This window comes from Schistosoma mansoni, chromosome 1, assembly GCF_000237925.1.
Source record: "Schistosoma mansoni strain Puerto Rico chromosome 1, complete genome".
Taxonomy (NCBI): domain Eukaryota; kingdom Metazoa; phylum Platyhelminthes; class Trematoda; order Strigeidida; family Schistosomatidae; genus Schistosoma; species Schistosoma mansoni.
Window position 1 is genome coordinate 31,770,128 of NC_031495.1, and position 11,734 is coordinate 31,781,861.

The window sequence follows — 11,734 nt, forward strand, 5'->3', positions numbered from 1 at the left end:
TTTCATCTCGTATGGATTCATAGACCAAACTGATCTAAAAGAAAACAATCTGAGTGAGACAACAAATAATATAAAATAGTATTACTTATAAAAAATTATTTAAAAAGAAACTTGCTAATATCTTAACAATCAGAATTTGTAACGAATTGAAACAAATAATATAATCGAGACATTTATAAACAAACTTTAAAACGTGTCATATCCGTGCTTAATCTTAATCATTCAATGTAATTAAACTCATCTTCAAATTACCTTCCCGATGATGCATCAGTCAGTCACAACGTAGAACTTCGTACGTACGTACATCAGTTTGAGTTGCCATACCATATTAGCACAGAGATGAAGTTGTCGATTCAAATCCCATAGTGGTAGAAGTAGTAAGAGTATAAGCAGTAGTCGCAAAGATTAGGGTTTGAAGAAGTTATTGAAGGAGTATGATCCAATGGAACATATTTGGAGAGAGAAAAAGATAGAGACATGAAGAATTCAAAGAATTAGAATTCGGTAGAACATAAAGAGTGGATGCACCTTCGCCATTGCAAACGATTTTGAGCCATGCCATTCAAGGTCTCTAACCATCGGTTGCTATCATCTCGCGAATTCCAACCAGGTAGTCTACACCTACCAACATGGCTCAGTCCACTTTTCAGTGACTTCATGGATTTGTGCCATGTTTTGGTCCGGCCACCCCTAGCTTTCTTCCAACCTACTCCTACACCATAAAGCATTGCACGTCTGGGTAGTCGGTGGTTGGGCATGCGTAACATGTTTCCCAGCCATCTCAAATGATGACGTTTCACTACTTCATCAATCGATTTGCCATCCTTACCTAGTACCCGTTTCCTAACAACTGCATTACTTACTCGGTGGTCCCAGGATATACGAGCAATGCTTCGAAGATACCTATGATCGAACACTAGTAGCCTACGAATATCCTTTACTCTTCGTAGACTACTACATAGACGGTAGGTAGAGCAGCATGAAAATAAAATAGTTATTCAATTCAATATCTAAATGAGCCTAGTTTACGAGAATAAAAGTAACTTTTCTCATTCGATTTTCTAAAGTAAACTCGTAATTATAAAGTGACTAAAAACTTGAGAACAATTTAGAAACATTAAGTAAAACGATTAATTAAACCCGTTTCGTTTATTTGATTCTCAAACAAACAACCAGTATAGTGACGTTATAATTGGTTTTTAGTATATTGGTACTTGAACCTCATGATACTTCAATAATGGGCTTGTATATTGTTAATTATTTTAATGATTGACTTTTTATTTGGCATTCCACATCTTTGATAAAAAATAATTATTCAAATTTATCCCGCTTTTAATATTTAAAAGTTTATTGGAGTTAATTTTTTCATTTAGAAAATAAAATTTATGCTCTCGTTTTTAATAGAAAACTAATTTGGAATTTTTCATCCAAACTTAACGACAGCCTATTGTGATGATGAAACTGCAATAAACATTTCAGAAATGTCTTTTTTTAACGGTAAATTTTAGATTCTGGATTTGCATCACATAGCTATGATAACCACATTTTTGATTGATTTGTATATGGAATTCAGACGGTGTCAGCGAAGAAATGTACAATCTTCAATTATTTGTTGACCCAATTTGATATTAAGTTATCTACTTTGTATTGACTTTATCAGAATGGTTAGATTCAAAGGTTTCCTTAAAGTATTCCTACTCATTTTATAAAGTGAAAAAGAGGTTGGTTTTAAAAATAAACACTGAAAATCCAATTTTCTATTCTTACGAAATGATATGCAATGTTACTCAGTTTGCACATAAATATATGCTCAAACATTTAAAGAGTGAATATGGATGAACGACTGACACAAAATACAGATTGTATTAATGTTTAATGGTGAATTCAATCGACAAAAGACAAAAGTTAAAAGTCGAATCATTCTAATAATAGAGACTTAAAAATAGATGAAAGGAAATTTAAAATTTCTTACATATTTATGTATATCCTACTTATAATCTTAGTACTTTAATTTATCTTGAAATAATTAAAAAAACATTTCGAAATTCCTAAACTTTACATAAAATGTCAATAATTAGAACGTAACTATGGTAAATATTCTCTTGGATATTGTTGTATAAATGTCCTTTTACTTCAATTTAATGAAAAGTACATGTTGTAAACAAACATTAAGTTTATTATACTGTAGTTAAGAATTATGCTTAAAAAACATTTTAATCGACAGATAAAGAAAAAAAAATAAAAAACCAACACTACCCACTTTGTTATTCACTAGATGAAATAATCTCAATGTTTATTGATATGACTGACATAAACAAAATCTATTTAGTTCAATGCTACAATAGTATATTGTTATAATTAAACAAATATAGAAGTATCAGAAGGGGGGGTTTCGTGGAGATTTTAGTAATTTTATATAGTTGAGATCATGAGTCAATTGAAGCTAGACCATCATGGAAAACCTGGAAGCACTGGACGGCCGTTTCATCCTATTGTGGGACTCTTCAGCAGTGCGCATCCACGATGTAATATAACTATTCAACAAATAAATTTTGATAAACAGGTGAATGATATAAAACCATAATGATAGTTTATTAAATAGGAAAAGCTTGAACCAGATTGCCAGGCGAAACGTTGGATTTACATCAAATTCATTCGCTGAGATTTTACAAATATATATTATTCCTATTTAATGTCTTACATCAACTCGGAACCCAGATACTGTGAAACTATTCGTTCTAATTTAGACGAAAGTTCTTATAGATAGTTCATTAATTTACTTTTTACCAAAAAAACATTTAGATAATAACTATACAAATAAAATTATGGAAATAATCTTCAATATAACCAATAAAAGTTAACAATAGGTGTTGTCAATCATTAAAACAAAACACACAAGTGTTCTATTCATTTATATCACATTGTTACTATAAAGACGTTTATTTTTATTTTAAAATTAAAGTAATCTATGAACGATTGCTATATGATTATGTAATGTATGTTAATAGTATAGGTCAATGGTGTTTTTAATGATAATTAACTAAGATATAAAAATTTTGAATCGATGCAGCTACAAAAAATCATTGAGGTAATCTGCTTCCTCCCTTAAATGTTATCAAAAACATAAATAGAAGTTTTATAAGCAAAATTGGGAAATTCTACAGTATTTATAAACCGAATAACACTGTATTTGGATGGTCCAAGAAGTTTTTCTCCCTGTACATTCTTTCTCTCATTCTCCACAGTCGTTTGAGTTGTGGAGATGTAAGTCAATCAAAACTTAAAAAATGGTTTCGGTGGGACAACAAATATTCAAACAGAATTTAAGATAACAAGCGATAACATCAGTAGTGTTTTACAGTGAGTTGTCTGTAAATAATTCCCAGTAAGTCGTGCAAAACATGTTTTCCCGGTACTGAATATTTCCTGAGTAACCCCTATATTTGACTTTCTTGGTTTGATATGAGAGTGTACACTTTCCATGCTTTCCATATAATTTAGGTAAAACATGAATTATACAGTGATCCGAGCTAGATAATGGAGCACGTTTACGAGTCACATATGTACCCACATCGCTAATGAAAACGAAGTCTCAATGAGCTTACAAATGTGTATGAAACTCTACTACATTTTGGTGACCTAGTGATGTAGGGAAGCTACAGTCACATGAATTGACATCACCACATACGACTGAAAGTGAACCGCTGGAGGTAGTAACAGCGAATTTAGTGAATTCATCAGCGAAAACAGATAGAGCAGATGATGTGCAGTCTGGAGTCGTGTAGATGTTGGTAATATAAACATATTTGTATTGATTAAGGTGTTTTGGATGGCATCTCAAAGTTAGACAGACGATAAAGTCATCTGAAGACTTGGAACATCGAAAAGTAGATCAACACCAGTTAACTTTTACAAACGTCGCTACACCGCCGCCCCACCTCTTTTTGTTGCTTTATTGATCCTGACGATAGACATTGAAATCACGTGGTGATACTAAGCAATCGTTATGTAAATAAGTTAACCAAGATTCTTGAACTGTGATGATATCACAATTACGACACATGTTTTGACTTAGTAGGAATTGAAGATAGTCCACTTTGTTAATTAGTGATCGGTAGTTAGAATTTAGCAGCTCAGGAATCAACATACCAATAATGTTCATTCTCTCCAATGAATATTGTCAACCACCACGATGTCTCTTATTGTACTTTTTTGTAGATTGTAAAGCGGAAGGTCAAAAGCTTTTTCTTTATAGGTTATGCGACTAATAGACATAATGAGGTGTTAGAACAAATCAAAAAACAAACAACTTGTTGAAATATTTAGATGGCAGAAACAGGTAGCTCAGATATTCAAGCAGGTCGCCGCTAGATCAGCAGAAAAGTTATTGGAAGCAATTTTCACATAAGTACGATTGGAAGATACTGAAATCAAGCTGTGAAATGAAAAACAAAGATTTGCTGAATAGGTAGATGCACTTATCCGATATGAGCAACACGTATGCGTCAAATTGTTTAAGTGGTATACTCTACTGAATGATAGTAAGTAGTGTAACGTGAGCTAGAAAAAATAGCTACTTTGGAATCATGTTGGAAATAGATTCAAGTAATCAAAAAATTAGGATACTTTAATTGAATCCGTATATACATACACGATCATAAATCATGCTGGAGCTTCAAGTAGTTAGTGTGAACCAAATATTCATAAAAAGAGCCTTTAACAACGTTGGATCTCAAACTTAGAATCTAAATATAGTGTACAAATCTACCGAGTGAAGAGAATGAGGTTGAAGACGACTATTGGCATGCGGTATTCTTTTGATAACTCTAGAATGCATGATGGATGATCTTTTTAAATAATGCAAGGGACAAGTGATACTTTAAATTTTTCGCCTGTTGGGAATCATGACAACGCGAATTTGCTGAAAAGAACAAAGACTTAAGTTTGAAAAAATTAATGCTTCTAATCCTAATTATTACCCACTTCTTATATTCTCTGACGATTGTTGGGCTACACGTTTCATCAAACATAAGTGATGATTGTCTACAGATTCATACGTAATATGTTTATCAATTAGTGAACTGTAGTGAATTCATGTGATAATATTATCTACAGATTTCAATAAGTATGGCTTGTAAAGTAATTGAGGAAGAATAACTCCTAAATGTCATGCCTCACAAAACATATTTTGTACTTGACCACCTTTGTACAGACACATGTGAGGAGTTGTGATAAAATATCCGGTCTCAGAGATAAGACAAATATTTCTGTATTTTACAGAAGAAGGACTATTCGTCTATCTGTTTACCTCGTCAACGATGTACCCTGATACATTCTATTAGGTAAGTGTATCGGCCCCTGATTCTTCTCACCGATCTATGTATATCTATTAGGGTCCGTCTGAATTTCAAAATTTGCGAAAAATTGTCGTTATATGCCACTTACTATAATTTCTTTTATTAATCGGTTTACCATTTGGAAAATAAATGCACTAAATAAAAAAAATATCGTTTATTGTAAACCTTATCAGATATTTTAAACGTTTCCACTACTTGTTACTTGGCAAAGCTTCATTTAAGATTCTCATGTTGCATTTGTGAGCCTCACAACTGGATACCATTATTTGGGACCCAACGCATGAAACTCTAATTTTGACAACATATACCAGAAGGGTATCAATATATGTAGACAAAACAATTCCAAACGTCTTTGATTTCCGACTTGTAAGGGATAGAATAAGAAAAGCAATCAAAAAAAGTGGAAACGGAATGATGACGGATAGTCTCAGAACAGTTTAGTAGTGGTATATGTGAGTTTAAATAACTGAGGACAATATACATGAATTTTCTTGAGCGTCCTGTTTTAAGAATATCTTTTAAGTAATGATTCATTTTATCGTTAATGAGTAAACTCCAAAGTCTTGAATTACAGATATATTTTGCTGAATTTGTGACATTACTAAAATGACGTTAGTCTCACTTCGATAGTCAATGTACACTCCAATTTTGTCCGAGCAGAGACGTATGTGAATATCATCGACGTTTTACCGAAATACTGTATGTTTTTCAAGAGTAAAGCAAATTAACATTAAAATAAAATAACAATGTACGATGCTGATTAATACACTATGACGCATTAAAATTTCATATGTTAATTAGTATGAAACTGATTACTGTCTACAAAAAATATAAAATCATGTAAACATTATTAGAACACTGCGCGACCAAAGCAATTATATATCATTAATTTCCTATCACACAATCTGTGCATTCTATATTAATTTCTAGATTTTTAAACAATAAAGCCTGCTGAGTCATATTATACACACTGGACACCAATTATTTCAGACTTCAAGGATCGAGAATGATCAATTCGTGTTCCTAAAAGCAGACTATTTTACCAAGTAGTGAAGTTTGTGGGAACAATGTTTGCTTCAAACTCAATCGTAAATTTGAAAGTAGTTCAATATGTGGAGTTAAATAACGTTCTATATACTTTTATTATTTTTACATGAACTGATAATTTTATCCAGATGAAATGAGAAACTGTTGTTCAGTTGGTAGATACTCCACTGGGTTCGAGTCTTGCGAGTGTGGGATCGTGGATGCTCACTGCTGAGGAGTTCCATAATAGGACGAAACGGCCGTCCAGTGTTTCCAGGTTTTCTATGGTGGTTTAGCTTCAATTGACTCATGATTTCAACTATAAAAAAACATACACAAATTACTTTTGTTGATCGTAACAATTTGAATCGATTGTCGTGCATTGTACCAAACAACATATTACTGTTTCTTTTTGTGAAATACATACTCCACCATTGGGCACAACGCTTCTTGTAAGTTTAAACCTTATGAAATTTTTGAAATACAGACTCAGACTGCAACTCCGGTCACTAGTTCACAAATAGATCTGGTTTGAATCTTGTGCGCAAATATATATATATATATATATATATATATATATATATATGTCAATCATCTGACCAGAAGAAAAGGAGGAAAGAGTATTCTATGATGTGTGAATTACACTGTCTCGTGTGTGGATTGATGAGGTCATCAATCACTGGATGAATTATGTGAGAATTGTACATGGACAAAGAATCATAGTTAATGAAGTGAATAATTTGAAAATAATTGACAAAATTAAAACGAAGCATTTGAACGTTGCGCGGTTTTAGTTTTCCATATCTGTTCAGAGAAGTATAACTTCTTTGTTTAGAATGAACAACACAGGCTACCAGAATATACGTAGAAAATATTCTGTTCAATGTAAACACTTCAAGTATTTCACATATGCGTCGGCTATTGTGCGTGACTGATCAATATCATAGAAGGGCGGTCGAATTCAGTATTTCAACAAAACGAGTTTCCAACTTTACGGTTTATATATTTATTAACAATGAGCTAGGAACTTCCAACTTTACAGTTTAGCACAATGACTTGAATGAATCTATTAGTAACAATGTAGAATGTTATGCAGGTTTTCGTGTCGAGTGTCCTAGGGATGGAAAATGTAATCGTTACTGAGAACATGTCATAAGCTCAGATCAAACTCCGAATACACTGGAAGTGAAGTGGTGATTCATTTACTAATCTGGCTGGATCGGAAGGATGTTTTCGAACCTGAACAATTTGAGCCTTATCAAGTAATTAGAATCAAGGGATTTCACATTAGAGAGTACAGTTGTTTTCTCGATTGCTTTAATTAGTCGTAGGAGAATTTAGTAACAAGATACAATTCTGTCTCCAGTGTGACTTAGCTACGAAAGCTAAAAATCGCTAATGAAAATGTATTAGAACTATTCGAATCAGGAGTAGGGTGAATGAAACCTTCTCCAACAAGCATCACAAATCAACCTATGATTCATCTGGAAACGGTCACATCAGACAAGAGAATAAACAACTGAATAATGGAATGAAGCTCTCATCCAAAACGATCCAACATTTAATATGTTACGGTTAAAAACACATTGAATAAACAAACGACAAAGATTGAAAGGCAGCTTTAAACGTACATTATTAACGAGCCCGAGAAAAATAATTAAAATTAAAGAAATAGATCTGAGCAAATTTTACATATTTGGTTCAATTAAGAAACACAGTTCAAAATAACTACTGGATGGAATGGATTTAGTACATTTTGCTTGATAGTCATAAGCACAAGACCATATGAACACGTATAAAGTAACAACTTCTTATTATGTTCACATATAGTATCTTTAAGTTTTTAGTCCATGTTTTCCAGAAAAACTAAAAGAGAGGATATTAAAAAGGGGAAACGAAAAACATGCTTTATTTCCTAAGTTAAAAAAATTCATATGTCCTATTTGGTAATAAAATACATCAAAGGTAAAGGGAAGGATGCAGCCATATTAAGTGATATATTTTTGAAGGTAACAAGTATGATAAAAAAGTGTTCCACACAATACAACTATGGAATATTAGACAGCAATAATGAATTTAAAACGTGGACAACCTAATGCAGAAATATGACAAATGAAAATTTAGGAGAAGATAAAAAATGTTTCATCAAAGATTACTACCCATCCGTTATTGTTCTAATGTCACTATCACTTCCTTCCTAACCCTTGGATTCTTTACTTTGTTCATAATAATAAAAATTCATAGATGTCATGTCACATTCACTGTCAGTACTCTAATAAGATGGTTAAAATGGTGTATTTGTAGTGGATTCTCGAGATAAAAACATTAAATTATAAATTCGGAAAACAAAACATCAGAAATATTTTTTTTATTTCATTTGAAATGACTTATGGAATCTACAAAATCGGCTATTGTAACTTATAATTAGGTAAAACATAAACAAATAGATATACATCAATATTGATCTCATTAAAAATTAGTTTAGCTATAAAAGTATTTGTAAAATAAATATTCTATAAATAAAATGATTATTGTTATGCATTTTCTTTTATTAAATATCCAATAGATTCAGGTGGAGGTTCATCCGTTGAATGTTCAATTCTTTCAATTTTCCCAATTGTTGACCGAATTAATTTACGTCTAAATAAAAAAAGGAAGTGTTTACAACATATCATATTAGATAGTGAAATTTATGTGTCATGTAGGGAAACGTTTATAAGCTTATCAGATGCTAAATAATTACATATTATATACAACTACGTTTATGCAATTAACATAATATCTTGTTTCACTTAATTTGACTATTGTAAATGGAACCATTCAACAAAAATAATTTTCCTAAACATTGTTTATGAGATTTATCTGAATATCAATAACAAGTACCTAACTTTAGGAATGTTTAGGAGATTAGAACTATGAGAAAAATTGACATTTATTTATTTAGTTAAAATAGTGCATCTATTAAAAATAAAAAAGAATGGAGACTGGTTCGAATTCCACGAACAGTATATATTTCCTGAAGGTTAAATGTAGATCATATCGATAAGTATCAACTAACATGAAACCTCGGTTCAACGTTTTCTGCTAACTATTTTCAACCAAATGACATCAAATGGGAAAAAAGTTGAAATTTATTAAACTTAACGGTTCGGCTAGTTGGTAAAGTTTTAAATGATCTTAAAATAACTTGATCATTTTTCACATATTAACATTGAAATATTTGATGCATAATGATAATATAAAACTTCATATGTAAAACAATTATTATCATAGTAGGTGTGCATTGGGTAAATGAGTAACTGCTTATTCCGTAATACATACAATATAAACAGATGTTTTATGTCGTTAAAACATTATTCCTCCATTTTTACGCAAACCCTGTTTTTAGTGCGATATTTTGGTAATTGACATCACTATGATTAGAGTCATTCGGAAATGTGCTTATAATATTGAAATTAACTGGGACATTTTTTACTTGGTAGATACAAAAATCGTTGAGTGATGTCAAGATTGTTTTCTAAATATGAACAGAAATCTAAAGCAAATGATCAATTTATTATCTTTTGCAAACGTCATTGAGGAAAACATCATGCTATCAATTAGTTTAGCCTGATTATAATAATATCCAATTCCTTCAAATGTTTGGTCATCATCTACATACTTTTGAAGGACAAAAAATTTATTATATAGAATTACCAACTACGGAATTAGACATTATAGCAACACTATCTTACATTGAATTAACAGAAAATGCTTCGATTTATTAACTATGAAATGATAATTATGAGAAAAACATCTATAAAATAACCAATATTTTCTTAATCAAACATACTTTTTAATTGACTTGCAGTATAGAAGTCGAAGATGTTCAAGTTTTTTGCAGCCTTTTCGTAAAAAACCCAAAGATGTTTCCCTACAAGTGTATAAATGTTCATATATTTGTTAAATAAAAGAATTTCAGAAAACTGGTAACCAAGAGTTAATTTTTATGGTATTTATAATCTTTTGCACAAAGTTATAGACAAGAAGAGCATAAATAATTACGTCAATTTAAGATATTTATGACTTTTATTTCTTTGATCAATGTTGAGAGGTAAAATTATTGTTCTTCAAGAATACGGGTTATTGAAATAGGGTTTAGAATTAAAAATAAACTCCATTTCATTTATAAATTAAAATGTACTACTGAAAGCAAGTATACAGTTAGTTTTAGGAGATAGATATCTATCAAGTTTTATGTACATTTTTCTCGGTAACAATGACTGAAATAGATGTTGTACAACACTTGTTAGCTGGAAACCTTAGGCTGATATTTATAAAATCATTAAATTATCTTCAAAGAGAAAAAGAATTTAATACATGTTCCTTTGCGTAAGCCATTTGTATTCTAATTGAACTATGTATATAAAAGGAGTGTTAGGCTAACTCTCTTTGTTTTTGTGACAATAAATGTGGAACATTAACAAATACTATACAAGCTTGGTTTTCACCGATTCACTATCTTTTATACAGTGTGTTAAATAGGAAGATAGGTAGGATAAATATATTTCAAAAAATAATAGAACTAGTAGCAAAATAACACAGAACTATTTTCAAGACTTCTCTAACCACATATCTACCATTGTAGTTATAAATATTCATATACTCTATGGCCTATTTTTATCGAACAAATAAATGTTAAGCTTCAATCTGATTAACGTTGCGAACTGTTTTCATAGTAAGTTGGAACATTTCCAATTTACTAATAAATACTTCAACGAAAAAAAAACAAGTGTGACAACAACAAAGAGATTTTATTTATATTTTTCATTAGTGTTACCCACTGGATATGAACAGTATGATTATATCTATAGTAAATGCCAAATAATCATTTAAAAAAGCCTGTAAAACAACGCTAAGTTATCAAAGTGCCAGTTGTTCAGATATCGAAATCTTGTCTTATAGATAATAAATAAATGAAAACTGTTAACAAAATAAGCAAACATAATAAATTATCAAATTATTTAGCAACCTTGAAACTTAATTTAGCCACACATTAATTGTGCTTAAAATTAACAAACACTGTTTCAGAATATTAAAGATTCCCATTGTGAAAATTAGAACAACACATGTAATCGAACAATTGTTTTCAATTAGATCCTCATCAGTACACCTGTCTTCCCACTATCAACTTGTACTTTTACCTATTATGCTTGGTGACGTATTCTATATCATTGTGATTATTGACTCAGATAACCTTGATTGGTCTAAAATTTTCGTATAAATATTCATGCATATTAGAATAAAGCCTGATGACGATCTAATTAAAAACGATTGTTCGCTTACATGTGTTGTTCTAATTTTCACAATGG

The 11,734-nt window shown here is 30.9% G+C and overlaps 1 protein-coding gene across 1 annotated transcript in view; it reads right to left on the reverse strand.

Moving 5' to 3' along the window:
- Nucleotides 1-8,917: 8,917 nt before the first annotated feature.
- Smp_152810 (putative adenylate kinase) overlaps nucleotides 8,918-11,734 on the reverse strand; it is a gene marked incomplete at both ends in the record, with an annotated part of 13,250 nt that continues 10,433 nt past the window's right edge. The window contains 2 exons of the mRNA XM_018794064.1: nucleotides 8,918-9,023; nucleotides 10,216-10,296. Of these exons, the coding sequence (XP_018648514.1) occupies nucleotides 8,918-9,023; nucleotides 10,216-10,296 (187 nt within the window). The remainder of the gene's footprint in view (nucleotides 9,024-10,215; nucleotides 10,297-11,734) is intronic.